Source organism: Ceratotherium simum, chromosome 17 (genome assembly GCF_057802395.1).
Source record: "Ceratotherium simum simum isolate JZ-2026a chromosome 17, ASM5780239v1, whole genome shotgun sequence".
Classification (NCBI taxonomy): Eukaryota; Metazoa; Chordata; class Mammalia; order Perissodactyla; family Rhinocerotidae; genus Ceratotherium; species Ceratotherium simum.
Genome location: NC_141916.1, coordinates 16,272,815 through 16,288,250, shown reverse-complemented (window position 1 = coordinate 16,288,250; position 15,436 = coordinate 16,272,815). Strand labels below are relative to the sequence as shown.

At 52.7% G+C, this 15,436-nt stretch overlaps 1 protein-coding gene across 5 annotated transcripts; it reads right to left on the bottom strand.

Annotated features, from left to right (window-relative positions):
• Window positions 1-474: 474 nt before the first annotated feature.
• ITGB7 (integrin subunit beta 7) lies at window positions 475-15,056 on the bottom strand. 5 transcript variants are annotated; one of them, XM_087442329.1, is made up of 16 exons: window positions 14,965-15,041; window positions 12,861-12,946; window positions 9,129-9,332; window positions 7,278-7,479; window positions 7,014-7,184; window positions 6,046-6,287; window positions 5,506-5,664; window positions 5,098-5,193; window positions 4,850-4,939; window positions 3,431-3,577; window positions 2,871-3,064; window positions 2,317-2,540; window positions 1,856-2,075; window positions 1,510-1,718; window positions 1,018-1,178; window positions 475-771 (listed from the first exon to the last, which is right to left on the bottom strand). In XM_087442329.1, exons 3-16 carry the CDS (start codon window positions 9,324-9,326, stop codon window positions 694-696), a joined length of 2,391 nt encoding a protein of 796 aa, XP_087298455.1. In that variant the 5' UTR covers window positions 9,327-9,332; window positions 12,861-12,946; window positions 14,965-15,041; the 3' UTR covers window positions 475-693. The 5 variants fall into 5 exon arrangements, with proteins under 5 accessions (XP_087298455.1, XP_087298456.1, XP_087298458.1 ...); XM_087442330.1 differs by having other exon boundaries at window positions 12,861-12,943; window positions 14,965-15,021; XM_087442332.1 differs by lacking the exon at window positions 12,861-12,946 and adding an exon at window positions 9,731-9,778 and having other exon boundaries at window positions 14,965-15,000.
• Between the last annotated feature and the right edge of the window lie 380 nt (window positions 15,057-15,436).

Below are 15,436 nucleotides of genomic sequence, written 5' to 3'. Positions count from 1 at the left end.
CTATCTCCTCTTTGGGAAAAATCATTTGGGGAAGCTTTTTCACTGGGGCCAAAGGGGTTTTCCTTTTTTTCACCCCAATTATACCCACCCCACAACTCCCAGCACCCTATAAACCGCCGTTTTAAAACTCCGCTTCTCCACAGAGAAGCCACAAGTAGAAGTAAAAACAGGGTACCGAAGTAAGAACATCGGTTCTGAGGAAGAGGGGGAAACGCGCGCAGCAGGCCAGAATGAGAGACACCAGCGATGCAGTGTTTCTCGAAGTGTGGTCTGAGTCCTGCATCAGAGTTAGCGGGGAGTCCGCGAGCCCAGCCGGCTGCTTCCCGGGCAGCCGCCTCTTGACTTCCTGCACTTTCAAGTCTGAGAACCGCCCCCGGCCCTCAAGTGGCAGGAGGAATGAATGGGTGAGCTTGCCAGAGGCCCGGACTCCACAGCCTGCTTTGGCCTTGGGATAGAGCAAAATGACAGCTGTGCTCCGAGGTAAGACTTTATTGTGTACGTGGGCGGGGTAACCCCCCGCTCCCGCGAGGTAGGGACGCAGAGATGCAGCACGAGGCAGCCCTTTGTGGCGTCGCTCCGAGGATGAAGTGAGGTGACCGCTCCTCAGCACCGAGTAGTCCCCTGCCAGACCGCTACCCGATCGACCCCCACCATCCCCCCGCGAGCGGAGCCCGGGTGAGCGTCCCTTCCGCTTCAGAGAGCGGGACTGTCTGCCTGGAAGCGGGGGTTGACGGTGGTTGTGACGGCGCTTTTGTAGAGAGGATTGTTGTCCTGGGGAAAGAGGTTGGAAGTGATGAGGAAAAGTCCAGGACTCCTCCTCTATCTGGTCCTAAGAGGCCCGCCTAGAACTGAGCAGGACCCCGGGAGCTGAGGGAATTAGCAGAGGGGCGGGGCGGAGGAGCACAGACCGGGGTGGGGGCCGGGCCGAGGGCGGGCGGCGAAGCAGAGAGCGGAGGACGCGCCCAGGACACGCCTGGAAGACCCAGTCTGGTGAGGCAAGAGGCGGGGTCTCCTCACCTGCTTCCAGTTGAGTTGCTGGCGCTCCTTCTCGAAGCGACGGTATTCTCGGCGGTCATAGATTTCCACCGAGAGCCGATAAGCCAGGACCAGCGCCAGTCCTACCGCCACGATGCCCCCTACGCAGCCCAGCACAATGGCCTGGGTGTGATCTGCTCCCTCTATGGGGAAGAAACAACACAGACTTCTGGGGGCTGGGGCATAGGACTGATCAACTGTCGCCCACAAGTATGTGCAGCCCCAGCCAGCTTGCCCAGCCCTGCCTGTCACTGAAAACGACGGGAACCCAGCAGGGTTGTTCTTAGTGCCCAGAGCCTTAGCCTCCTCCACTTGGTCCATCACTTCCGCTTTTGCCTGAATTCACAGCTCTGCTTCAACGCCTAGCCTGGTTTCCCATTATCCTGACCTCCCCATCCCCAGAGTTCTGAGGCCCTACCCGTCAAATTTCCAGTGCTCTCTTTGACAATGTCTACAGCATCCCTGCCCACTTACTCTCTCGGGGTCTTACTCGCAGCACGACCCCGCCTCCGACTTCATCCTCCACCAGGAAGAAGAACAGCTGGTTGTCCAGGGTCCTCTCTTTGCACCAGCCATCATCCAGGACAGGGGCCAAAGCCAGAGTCACGTTGGCATGGGCACAAGCCACGCTGCAATTGGTGGCCAGGAGACCAGTCCCAAAGGCCCCACACTCTGCACAGTCCCTGTCCAGTGGACACCAGTAAGTTAGCGGCTGGGCAGCTGTCACCCACACCACATGCGGGAAAGAGCAGGCAGGTGGGAGCGGCTTGGGGAGCCCTGCTGTGCCCCTGTTCCCAAGATGCAAGACCTGGGGCCTCACCTGTGTCTCTCGCATGGTGTCTTGCAGCCTGGGCACTGGTCACATAGGGCACCATAGTAGCCGTCCAAGCACTGGCAGCGGTTGCATTTGCAGTGTCCATGCCCACTGCAGAGCCCTCCCTCGGGACTGACACAGCTGTCCGTGTCCCCACTGCATTCACACGCTCTGCCTGTGCGGTTGGCGTGACAGTGGCACACTCCACATTGGCAGCGGCCAAAGCCTGGGGTAGAGCCATGCACAGAATGACAACCATACTCCCCACACACAGTTGGACATCACAGGCCGCCTAGAGCCGACCTGCTCCTGTGCATCCAATTCCCTCTTAAGTGTTTCAGACACATCCTCCAACTGCTACACAAGGATCTTTGATACTTGCTCTTAGTGCCGTGACGTTCCCAGAACCTAAATACCCTTGGGAAAGCCGCTCTGACCCCACCCCTCTCCTGACAGTCCCCAGGTACCTCCACAGAGGATGCCCTCATGACGCTCACAGCTGGCGTCATCACACTCGCACAGGCGCCCGGAGCTCCGTCCACTGCAGCTGCAGCGTCCACACTGGCACCGGCCCTTCCCACTGCACAGAGGCCCTGTCCCATTGGGGGCCCGGCACCCAGATTCCAGGTCTGGGGAGGACAGCTCAGCCTCAGAGCACTCACAGAGCCGACCCAGGCGGCCAGGGGCACAGCTGGGAGGGGAGGGCAGGGAAGAGAAAGGTGGGTCAGGGAGTTGCACCATCCCTTGACCTGTCTTTCCCAGGATCCTCAAAACCCAAGATCTTGCAAGAGTGGAGAGAGAGGAGTGGCTGAAGGGATGCTGGAGTGTAGTGGAGCACCAGGCAGTAGAAGAGCTGAGGGAGTTCTGGTGGAGGGGAGGGAAGCTTCAGGAGATGAAATTCAGGGTGGAGTCTTGGATGTCTAGAGACTCCAGCGGGCAGATGGAAGGCAAAGGAGGAGGACTACAAGGGCTTGTCATCTGTGGGGAGCCACACGGGGGGAAGGGAAGAGGAGGCCCTTACCTGCACACCCCGCATTGTAGCTGCCCCTGGCCGTCGCTGCAGTGGGGAGCGTGGAGCTGTGTGTCATTGCAGTTACAATCACACAGCGTGTGCAGCTCCACAATCAGCTCCTCTGAGAAGCCAAGGGCCCGGAACCTCAGAAGATGGGGCTCTGGGAGGCAGTGCGTAGCTTGGAGAGTAACCAAAAAATTCACCTGAGGACAGGGTGGGCAGAAGTCAGACTGAGATCATGCTCATGGACACACACACACCCCCCAAACCCACCAATCATCCACATGGGCATGCATGCACACACACCCACACACACAGACACCCCAAACCCACCAATCATCCAGAACCCTACTCCCTAGTAAATTGAGGGATGGGGTCATGCTAACACCCATCTCCTGGAAACACGCTCGAGGAAGCCACTCATTAAGCCCCTTCAGAAAGGATAGATGCAGGGCTACCCCGTGCTTTTGGCTTGTTCTCTGTGCCTGCCCCCCATCTTTTCCTGCCTGCTTCAGTTTCTCCCTCCCACCCCCACTTCCTTCCTTCTGCCTATCTTGGCTGGCTCTCACCGTCTGGTTGATTCGGACGTTGTTGCATTGGCCCCGGTCTCCAGCCTCACCCTCCCTCTTCTCAGAACCCCCACACTGAGATTCATAAGAGATGTGGACCCCAGGAGGGAGTGGAGAGTGTTCGAGGGTCACAGTGGATGACAGGCTCTGTGGGAAGAGAGGGAGGGAGTAACCACATGAGTAACCTCATGCCGTTCCAAAGTCTGCCAGAACACTGCCATCAGCCCACCTTGGGCTCCTTTCATTCTGCACCCTGCCATCAGCCCACCTTGGGCTCCTTTCATTCTGCCCAGTCAGGAGGTATTTCCAGAGGAAGGCCCTGTGAGAAACCTGAGTGAAGTACACGGGACCCAGAGGCCTCTCACACAGCATTTCAATGCAGCTGTGGAGAGCGAGGGCCTACTGGGGGGTCAGGGCTGGCCAGGCACCGTAAATGTGCAGTAACTGTTTTTCAAACTCCAAATCAGGACACACAACCTGTGTGCATACACGGTCTAAAGGGCAGATTCTTTACATTGAGTTTGTCCTGGGAAATTTGATACTGTCTCAAATTTTCTCAACATGGGTTTAGGACATGGTCCTTGTCATCAAGAAGCCTACAGTCTAGAGCCAGCCCTGATGGCCTAGCAGTTAAAGTTCAGTGAGCTCTGCTGCAGCTGCCTAGGTTCGGTTCCCGGGCGCAGAACCACACCACTCATCTGTCAGTAGCCATGCTGTGGCGGCAGCTCACATAGAACTAGAAGGACTTACAACTAGAATATACACCTATGTACTGGGGCTTTGGAGAAAAAAAAAAAAAAAGCCTACAGTCTAGTTGCAGAGAAAAGATCTAAACCCAAGAAACACTGAAGAATTTTTGTGGTTCCTTCTACCTGTAAAATTCTACGGTTCCTGTGAAGAATATCTCTGAATTGTTTGTAAGCTCAGTGAGAGCAGGCTCCAGATGTCACATTCTTTATGGACAGACTGACTGGGGGACAAATGCCAGCCCTTCCATCTGTTACCTGTGTGACCTTGGGCAAGTCACTTAGCCTCCTTGTGTGTGTATCCCCGTCTATAAAATAGGAATGATAATGGTTACCAAGCCGGGGTTTTAGGGGGTTAAATGAGAGAGCAAACAGTATGTGCACTTAGGACAGTGCACGGCATGAGGTGAAAGCTCAATGAATTTACTTTCCCTCCTTGCCCGGAGCAGGGCTCCATGCTCCGCACATATCAGACACTTAAGATTTGTGAATGTAAGATGGAGTGAGTGAATGGGCTATTAACAACAGCCATATGCAAACTATAGGTAGGAGCTGTGGAATATCACACCAAAAAGTGATCATTCCCTCTTAGTTCTGCCACCCCATCTGGGGGCCCTTTTCCACCTTTCCCCAGCGCCCACCCTCACCATTCCCCCCCACCCTGGCCCCTCACATTATATGCCTCCATGATAAGCTGCACCACGTTGCTGGAGTCCTCGCTCAACTCTCCCACTGCGGACTTAGGAATCAGCTTACTCAGCTCCTGAGTTATGAGGAGTTGAAGGAAATGGTGGGTCACAGCTCTAGGGAAATGGGCTTCTGGGGGTCTGGAAGGAGGGCATATGGGCAGAGGAGAATGAGTCCTTGAGGGAACTGAGAAAGGCACGGGGTGGGAGAATCTGGCGTTCAGACAGCTCTCACCTGGTAGACAGGCAGTGTGGTGCTGGTGACAGCAAAGATGGGCTGGATGTTTGCTGCAGAGAGGGCCTGAGCCACCTGACCCACCGAGGGGTAGTCCTGGGGCAGGGAGAAAAGGTGAGGACCACAGGTCCCCCCACAACACGCAAGGTGCCCTCCGCCCGGGAAATCCAAGAACCAGGGTTCTACCAGCTAGAGGAGCCCTGGAGGCTTGGTAAGGAGGAGGGAGGGACTCGGGAGTGGGGTGACACAGGTTTCTGCCTGAGCAGCAGGGGACATGGAGAGGAGGAACTGCTGGGGAAGATGACAGGGTGGCCCCCAGTAAGGAGAATGAGGCTTGGAGGTGGGGGTCCTGGGAGGAGAGAAGGTGTGGCTCAGATAGGGAGGGGCAGGGTGAGGGTGGAGACTCACGAACTCAGGGCTGCGACTGTAGAGGCCATTGCTGTCCAAGTGGCAGTGCCCATCGCTGGGCATGAAAATGCCACCCAACTTCCCATCTCCAGCTGTGTGGAATGTGTCATCGGAAGTGAACACCAGCAGCCGGGACACATTTCTCCAGCCAATCTGCTCCTGGGGTGGGGTGGGGGTAGGCTGTGCACCTGGGCATGGCCCTTGAGCCACCCCAGCCAGCGCTATGAGCCAAGGATTTGGCCAGCCTCATTCTGAGTCAGTTTGTCCATCCCCCTGCCTCCAGCTCCCTGCTCCTCCCCAGCCCCCAGTACAGGGGGCTGGCCTCCGCTGCTAGCGGAGGCCTGCCTGTGAATTAGAAAAACATGCTTCTTCCTCAAGATATTTCACTCCAATCCACCAGGAAATTGTCAAAATAAATATGCAAACTACAGTGACTATGACAGGACCGGCACACCCTAGAACTGTGTGCTGCCCAACCACAGATGGCAGTCCTGGCCTCAAACAGTCCTTCAGACCCGGATCCCTGCCCTGACTCCTCACCTGGCAGAGTGCAGCCTGCAGAATGGCGTCGAAGCCACCTTCCGGCGAGTCCAGGTTGCCGGACACGCTCTGGCGCCCCACCTCCCGCTCAAAGGCCTCAGCGTCCCCCGTCAGGGGCAGCACGTGGTGAAAGCTGAAGGGCGGCTGGCAGCGCTCCAGCCGACTGGGGCAGGGGTGACGAAGCTTGGAGGGCACTGTGCTCACAAAGGGCAGCACCGTTTTGTCCACGAAGGAGCCAAAGCCTGGGAGGGGGGAGGCATGGAGCCTGTACCAGAAGTCACTGGACAGCAGCAGAATGGAGGGGCCACTGCTGAGGACTCAGAAAGGAGGAGACCATGGGAAGTGAGGAGTGGAGAGGACAGTGGTAGAGCAGGTAATGGGAGTGGTGCTCCTAGAGGGCAGGGACCCAGTACCTGGCAGGAGCAAAGGGGTGAGAACACAGCTCAGAGAACAGTGAGGTGGAGGAGATTAAGAGGACACAATGGGAGTCAGGCAGGTTTCCTGAAGGCTAAGGAAGAAGACAAGGGTGTAGGGTGTAGTAGCAGCATGAGGCAAAGGAGAGGATCTTGAACAGGACAGAAATGAGCACAGACTGTGCAGCCAGGGACAGTGGCATTTAGGCCTTGTCCAAGAGACACAGGGCTGGGACAGTGGCATCAGGGCAGTATCCGGGTGGTAGGTCCAGGTTACTGTCTGACCCCTGGGCGCTGTCTGAACAGTCTCTCCAGACTCTGGGCCTCAGTTACCCCTCCTATAAAATGAGTGGTCCTAGTGGACCATCTCTTAAGTCCCCTCCAGCTGACCTAGAAGACGGATGTCTTTGGGGAAGATGTCAAGACCCGTGGGCTGTTAAAAACTGGGAGAGGGCAGCTGAGGCCCTTGTGTGTCCAGGACGCTGGCAGAGGCTAAGGCGGCGGTTGAAGTTAGAAGCAGAGAGCCGGCAGGGTGCGGGTCAGCGCTCCGCTCACCGATGCGCACAGAACGGGTGACCTCCTGCAGCCGCACCAGCAGGGCGTGCCCGAGCTGGCGCACGCGCTCCAGGTCGTCCTTCATGGAGTAGCTCAGGTCCATAAGGTAGTACAGGTCCACAGGGTATCCCTCGGCCCGGAGGAAGCGGACCCGGAGCTGCTGGGGCTCCCCTGGAGGGGTGGGAGGTGGCAGACGTGGGTGAGCGGGGCGCATCCGAATCCCATCCCGGCCCTCCGCCCCGGCCCCGCCGCCCTCCAACTCACCGGGCCGCAGCGTGACTCGGACCCGCTGCGGCGCCAGCTGGGTTGCCCCGTCGCCGCGGGCGCCCTGGCTGAGCGGCTCGTCCTGCAGCACCTCCTGCCGGCCGCGGGGCTCCTCCAGCTCCCACGGTGGGCAGCCCCGAGCCAGCAGCTCCTCCCGCCGGGCGCATCGCCGCGCCTCCGCCTCCCCCCCCGCGGTGAAGTTCTGCGCGGCAAGGGGAGGCCCGTCGGGACCCTCGTCTCTAAGGACCTCCCAGCCCTGTTCCCAAAACCACACTGCAATCGCGGCCCCTTCCAATCCCTCCCTTCTCAGTCAACTCCCTGAGCCCCGCTGATTCCCTCCCATCCCCTTCCTGCCGCGGCTACCCTTGAACTCCCGTCATCTCTTCCTTGTCAGAGCCCACTTCCTATAGCACCCCTCCTCCTCCTCCTATCTCGACTCCCCCCTTTCTCCAGCCACCCACCCATCCCCTCCCCCTAGGGCCGCAGACTTCCTGTTGAGATCTCAGGGACCTCACTACCACAAAAAAAGGAGATGCCTGGCCTACTAGTCCAACCTCCCCTGCACACTCAGGCCGAAATGGGAAGGGGGTCAGGCTAAGACCGACAGTTCCCCTGGAAGGGGAAGGATAGGGACAGAAGAGGAGCCCCCTCCCCGCAGTGTGTCTGGTACCCCTGAGACTGGCTAGGAAGCCGCAGGGGAAGGAAATGGTTAGAGCGGCTTCTCAGCTGGCCCGGTGCCACCCTCTGGTCTGGAGATTGGAGGAGACACACACGCCCCACTGTCCTGAGAGCTCCCTCCTGACACCTCTGCTCTTGCCTCCCACTTTCACTATGTGCCTTTCTTCACCCGTTAAGCCTCTGTAGCTCTGCCTCCTCTGGGTTTGCCCTCATCTCTTATCTCATCTAACTTTCCATCTTCCTGTGAGAGGGGCAGTTCTGCCCCCGCAGCCAACTGGGGCATCCCTCATGTTCTGCCCCTCCTGGGCCCTGTCTCTTTAGGGCATAAACAAAGAACAGCCTTGTTTGACCAACCAGGGAGACACCCACCCCCTTAGCGTCCTTCTTGGCCACTTAGGTAGCTTAAGCCTTTCCCCCAAAGCCCACAGGCTTCCAACTCCTTCGCTTCTGTCCTCCAGTCACAGGCTGCTACCTAGGAAGATAACAACCCCAGCCCAACAAAGACTCAGACACCCGATCACACACTTCCTGCTATGGGCTAACCCTCACTATGATGGTATCTGGAGATGGGGCCTTTGGGAAGAAATTAGCGTTAAATGAGGTCATGAGGGTAGAACTGTCATGAGGGGACTAGTGCCCTTATAAGAAGAGACACCAGAGAGCTTGTCTGCAGCCCATCTGCAAGCCAAGGAGAGAGTTCTCACCAGGAACCTAATCAGCTGGCACCTTGATCTTGAACTTCCCAGCCTCCAGAACTGTGAGAAATAAATTCCTGTTGCTTAATCCACCCAGTCTATGGTATTTTGTTACGGCAGTCCAAGCTGACAGATGTACATTCTCACATGTGTATATGCACAACAGGTCCCTCTACCTATACACAAGCATAAGTTCCAACAAGAACATACTTCCTCCAAATTCATGGTCACAAGTCTTCTCCATTATACACAAATTCACAGATACAGACATAATGTACACACGCAGGAACCTTGCATGCATGTGTATGCACACATACACACACAATCACACACAGGAGTCCTATGTGCACAAACTCAGTCACACACAGGACTGCAGAGTGCACCCAGAAAATCACGCATGTGCCCACACAATCAGACACATATACCCAGGCTGCACACACACATACACATGGGTCAAAGGCCACAGGCACATCTTTACCAGTTGCTTGCACCATGCACAGGTTGGGTGTGAGAGGATGCACTTCTGGCAGGAGGGGGCTGGCTGGCAGGACTCTGGCAGGGGCAGATCAGGATCTCCCCATTCTGTGGCCTCCCCTGGGGATGAGATCTTGGGGTCCAACTCACTCTCCCCTCCACTCAGGGCCAGCAGGAAAACAAGGACCATTGACAAAGCCATTATTGTCTGTAATGGGATATAAAAGGAGATAAGTGGGTCCTCAGGGAGGACCCCCAGGCTCTCCGTCCTCTAAACTTAGCCTGTGGTTGTCACTCTCAAAACTTTACCCCAACTGTTTGTCTCCCGTCATAGTTTCACTTCTCCCTGTGGAGTCAGCAGTTTCTTCAAAATGGCGGGAAGGGGCAAGTACCAGGCTGGGGTAGGGGGTCTCAGCAAAGACCCATCCCTCCTTTGTGCAGACTTCACAAGGCCCGGATGGGCAAAATGGCCTCACCAAGAGCCTGGGGACTGGGCCAGGAGGCACTAAGATCTACACCCAGGTCTGTTCACCAAGATTCCAAACCATAGTGGAAATAGAACCAGACAGAAAATGGACAAGGTTCTGGTCTGCCTCAGTCACTCACTTGCTGTGGGGCAAGTCAGACGTTCTCTCTAGGCCTTAGTTTCCACATCTGTAAAGTGAGGGAGGTGAATAAATAATCTGACAGCTCTTGCTCTTCCATAATCTTGGATTCTAAATAAGGGAAGAGGGTCGAGGGCTCTAAATAAGGGAAGAAAGGGAGTAAGAATAAGAGGAAAGAAAGCTAGAGAAGATGAGGGGGTGTGTGAAGGAGGGAGGGAAGGGTAACTGTACTTGATTGACATGGTAGCAAGAGGAATAAAGATTAGACCATAAGAAGAACTTTCTAAAGGTCTAGGATAATGAAGGAAGGCAGACCAGGGATGGTAAAGATTTCTCTTTCCTATACTTTGCACAAAGGGGATCTAAATTGGAGAAAGGGCCTGAAGGCCCTTGGAATGACCTCTAGGAAAGACCAGGCAAATTTCTGATATTGTTTTGCTGAGGAACATTCACCTGAGCTAACATCTGTTGCCAATCTTCCTCTTTTTTTTGTATGTGAGCCACTGCCACAGCATGGCCACTGACAGAGGAGTGGTGTAGGTCAGTGCCCAGGAACCGAACCCGGGCTGCCGAAGCAGAGCTCACTGAACTTAACCACTAGGCCACGAGGCTGGCCCAAATTTCTGACTTTTTAAAAATTTATTAATTAAAAATTTGAATAGGCAATCCATTATCATGCTTCAAAAATTACAAAGTTAAATCCCAATGGCCGGGCCGGCCCTGTGGCTTGGTGGTTAAGTGCGCACGCTGCGATGCTGGTGGCCCGGGTTCGGATCCCGGGTGCGCATCGAGGCACCGCTTCTCCGTTCATCCTGAGGCCGAGTCCCACATACAGCAACTAGAAGGATGTGCAGCTACGACATACAACTATCCACTGGGGCTTTGGGGGGAAAAATAAAATCTTTAAAAAAAAAAAAAAAAAATCCCAATGGCCTCTTTTACAGAAATAGAAAAGCTGTTTCTAAAATTCATAGAGAATTGCATGAACAACCAAAACAATCTTGAAAAAGAAGAACAAAGTTGGAGGAACTTACACTTCTCGCTTTCAAAACTTACTACAAAGCTACAGTAATCAAGACAGTGTGGGACTGGCATAAGGATAGGCATATAGATCAACGGAAGAGAATTGAGAGTCCAGAAATAAATCCATCCATTTATGGCTAATTGATTTTCGCCAAACTATTCAATGGGGGAAAGAATAGTCTTCAACAACTGGTGCTGGGGCCGGCCCCGTGGCTTAGCGGTTAAGTGCGCGCGCTCCGCTACTGGCGGCCCGGGGTTCGGATCCCGGGCGCGCACCGACGCACCGCTTCTCCGGCCATGCTGAGGTGGCGTCCCACATACAGCAACTAGAAGGATGTGCCACTATGACATACAACTATCTACTGGGGCTTTGAGGGAAAAAAGGAGAAGGATTGGCAATAGATGTTAGCTCAGAGCTGGTCTTCCTCAGCAAAAAGAGGAGGATTAGCGTGTTGTTAGCTCAGGGCTGATCTTCCTCAGGAAAAAAAAAAAAACACTGGTGCTGGGATGACTGGATATCCACATGTAGAAGAATAAAGTTGGACTCCTACCTCACAACGTATACAAAAATTAACTGAAAATGGATCAAAGACCTAAATACAAGTGATTAAAGTATAAACTCTTAGAAGAGATATAGGGGTAAATCTTCATGATCTTGGACTTGACGATGGATTCCTAGCTATGATATCAAAAGCACAAACAACAAAAGAAAAAATAGATAAATTGGACTTCATCAAAGTTTAAAACTTTTGTGCATCAAAAGGCACTATCGAGGGAGTGAAAAGACAGGCTACAGAATGGGAGACAAAATTTGCAAATCATATAACTGGTAAATATCCAGAATATATAAAGAACCCTTACAACTCAAAAGAAAAAGACAAACAACCCAATTTTTAAATGGGCAAAGGACTTAAATACACATTTCTTTGAAGAAGATGGACAAATGGCCAACAAGCACATAAAAAGATGCTCAACACCGTTAGTCATTGGGAAATGCAAATCAAAACCATAATGAGGGACCAGCATGCTGGCATAGTGGTTAAGTTCACACACTCTGCTGCAGCAGCCCAGGGTTCACAGGTTCCGATCTCAGGTGCAGACATACACACCACTCATCACCCCGTGCTCTGGTGGCATCACACATACAAAATAGAGGAAGACTGGCACAGCTGTTAGCTCAGGGCCAAACTTCCTCACCAAAAAAAAAAAGAAAACCCGTAATGAGATACCACTTCACACTCACTAGCATGGCTATAATCAACAAAATGGAAAATAAGTATTAATGAAGATATGGAGAAAATGGAACCCTCACACTTTGCTCGTGAGAGTGTAAAATGGTACAACCACTGTGGAAAACAGTTTGACGATCCCTCAATAAGTTAAAACAGAATTACCCTATGACCTGGCAATTCCACTCTAAATATATCCCTAAAAGAGCAGGTGTTCAACCAAAAACTTGTACACAAATGTTCATAGCAGTACTACTTACAATAGCTAAAAGGTAGAAACAACCCAAACATCCATCAACTAATGAAAGGGTAAACAAAATGTAGTATATCCATACAATGAAATATTACTTGGCGATAACAAGGAATGAAGTACTGATACATGCAACAATATCGATGAACCTTGAAAACATTATGCTAAGTGAACAAAACTAGTCACAAAAGACCACGTATTGTATGATTCTATTTATGTGAAATAGCCTGACTAGACAAATACATAGAGACAGAAAGTAGATTAGTGGTTGCCAGGGGTTGGGGAGGAGAGGAAGATGGGGAGTAACTGGGACAGTTTCTTTTTGGGGGTGAAGAAAAAGTTCTGGAAATAGATAGTCCTTATGGTTGCACAACATTGTGAATGTACTTAATGCCGCTGAATTGTACACTTAAAATGATTAAAATGATAAATTTTATGTGTATTTTACCACAATAAAAAAAATCAAAAAGTTAAATAAGATAGTGAAAAATCTCCCACTCTTATCCCTATCCACCCCAATTTCCACACCTACTCCAAATAAATAACCATCATTGATTATTATCATTTGTTGCTTATAATCTTTCTAGAGATTGTTTTATGCATATACAAACTAATACAAATATACATACTCTTCAAATGGTAGAATCAAATGGTAGAATATACCCAGTTTTGCATCTTACTTTTTTTCTTTTAACTTCTTTTCTTGGAGCTCCTGCTAACCAAGAAAATAAAGAACTTCATTGTTCATTTTTATAGCCATATAGATTTCCATTGCATGGATATATCATATTGTAGTTAAAACTCTTATGATGGGGATTGAAATTGTTTCCAATTGTTCACTAGTACAAATAACGCTGCAATGAAAATTCGTGTCTTTATGCGTGCACATAAATTTCACAGGTGTGCAAGTGAATCTGTAGGATAAATCCACAGAAGAGGGGTTGTAGGGTCAATAAACAGGTACTATTCGTAATATCGGCGAGTATTACCAACATAACCTCCTTAGGGACTGTGCCAGTGTACATCCCCATGAGCAGTGTATGAGAAAGGCCAGCTTGGGCCGGCCTGGTGGCTTAGCGGTTAAGTGTGCGCGCTCTGCTGCTAGCGGCCCAGGTTTGGATCCCAGGCGCGCACCGGCGCACCGCTTCTCCGGCCATGCTGAGGCCGCGTCCCACATACAGCAACTAGAAGGATGTGCAGCTGTGACATACAACTATCTACTGGGGCTTTGGGGGAAAAAAAAACAATAAAATAAATAAATAGATAAAAGAAAGGCCACTAACTCCTTGCTGAGAAGCATCTGCATCCTCCTCAGGCGGGGTCTAGACTCAGATCCAGGTGCTCTGCACGGAGTGTGGGGAAGGGGTGGTGTTGACTGCCCCCACCTTACTCCCCAACACCTGTGACCTCGGGCATAGTGTATATATAACGGAGCCTCCGCCCTCCTGTGAGAGGCCGGCCCAGGGCTCAGCCTCAGTGTAACCTCAGCCCTGCTTGCTTTGCACGCCTGTGGTCGGGGAGGCCGGAGATGCTGCAGTACAGAGCCCAGTTTTGACTCATCTCTCATAGGTGGGGCCCCCATGCCACACTGGTTCCCCAGGATAGGACAAACCCGGAGACCTCAAGCCTCACTCACTCCCCCATTCGAAGGGGGCCTTGGGACTCCCTGGACAGCCTTCTGCAATCCCCTTCTCCCAATTGTCTCCTCTTCTCCCCTCCTTGGGGATACATGACCTGCCACCTGCTTCTCTCTATCTGTCTCTGTCTCTCTCTTCTTCCTATTCAAAAATTGGATTGCATCTCTCTGCTGCTCTTCTCTTCTCACTTCTTCACAGTTCTTTGTTTTACTTCCTTTTTCCGTCTGATCCTAACCATAGAATGGCAGAATCTTCTACTTCAACCCCCTCTTTTTACAAATGGAAACCTGAATCCCAGAGTGGTGAGTGACTTGCCCAAGGTCACAGTGAACTAGAGGCAGAGCAAGGGTTGAGACAGGCCAGGCCCTTGGCCTGTTTGCTGCTTTCTTCCCCTCCAACCCAGGCACCAACATCATGGAAAGCTGTGCCTTCTCCCCACTGGGGCTCTACCTAATCCCCTTTCTCTTTCCTTGAGGGACTTCCTCAGTCTTCCCTTCTCTCCCTCTGTGGTTGTCCCATTTTCCTGGACTCAATTCTGACTCCAATACACACCCTATTACCCCCTCAGCAGCGGAGAAACAGAGTATCTTTCCAGCCCATCCAAATCGCCCAAGTCAAGCGGAACCCTCTCCTGCCCACTCAGAGTCACAGGGAGGGAACAGAACTGAGCCAGGAGTGTGGGATCTGTGGCCAAGGTGCCAAATGGGAGGAGGTCTGAGCTGAGCACAAGGCTAGGCAGCTGGGATGGCAGCTGGGGAGTAATATTGGGAGAACCCTACCTGACGTGATCCTTGGCACATGGCAGGCACTCCGGTGGTAGCACTCGTACATCCCCCACCTCCTTTGCCTCCCTCCAGCCCTACCCTTGAGAAATTGATGCCAGAGAGATAGGTGGTGGAGGGAGAGCTTGTGAAACTGGAGGAGGGAACAGGGACAAGAGCGCTTTGGGATGCAGAAAGAAGTTCAGAACCTTTTTCAAGTCTCAACTGAACCCTGAGTGTCTTCAGATCAGAGCCCTCTTCCTGGGAGGTTGGGACCAGGTGCGGCCTGGGCTAGTAAGGAGAGAAGGCAGAAGGGCCGGTGCCCTGGTACTCACAGGTGCGTGCAAAGCAGCCCTTCCTCCGGAGGCAGCGGCAGGCTTTGTGTACTGATCTGGGAGGCTACAGAGGAGGAAGTGACACGCCCCAGGGTGGGGGAGACTTGGGGGTGGTGGGGGTGACTGATCTAGGAAAGTGGAGCAGACAGGGGTGGAACTGGGCCAAGGCAGTTGATGCCACAGGGGTCTGGAAGCGGGAAGTTCATCTATTGAGCACATATTATGTGCTGGATGTTTCATGATGTGGTAATTAATCCTCATAACAACCTCATGACATAGTTGTTAATATCCCCCCAGCCTCCTAAATTTATAGATGTAGGGGCTTAGAGGTAAGGTGGATATTGAGGCTTAGAGGTAAGAAGTAAAGAACCTTGCCCAAGGTCACAAAGCTAGCAACTGGCTGGTCTGGGATTTAAATCCAGGTCAATCTGCCTCCCAAATTGATGATCTCTCCACTTCCTTATATGGAAAT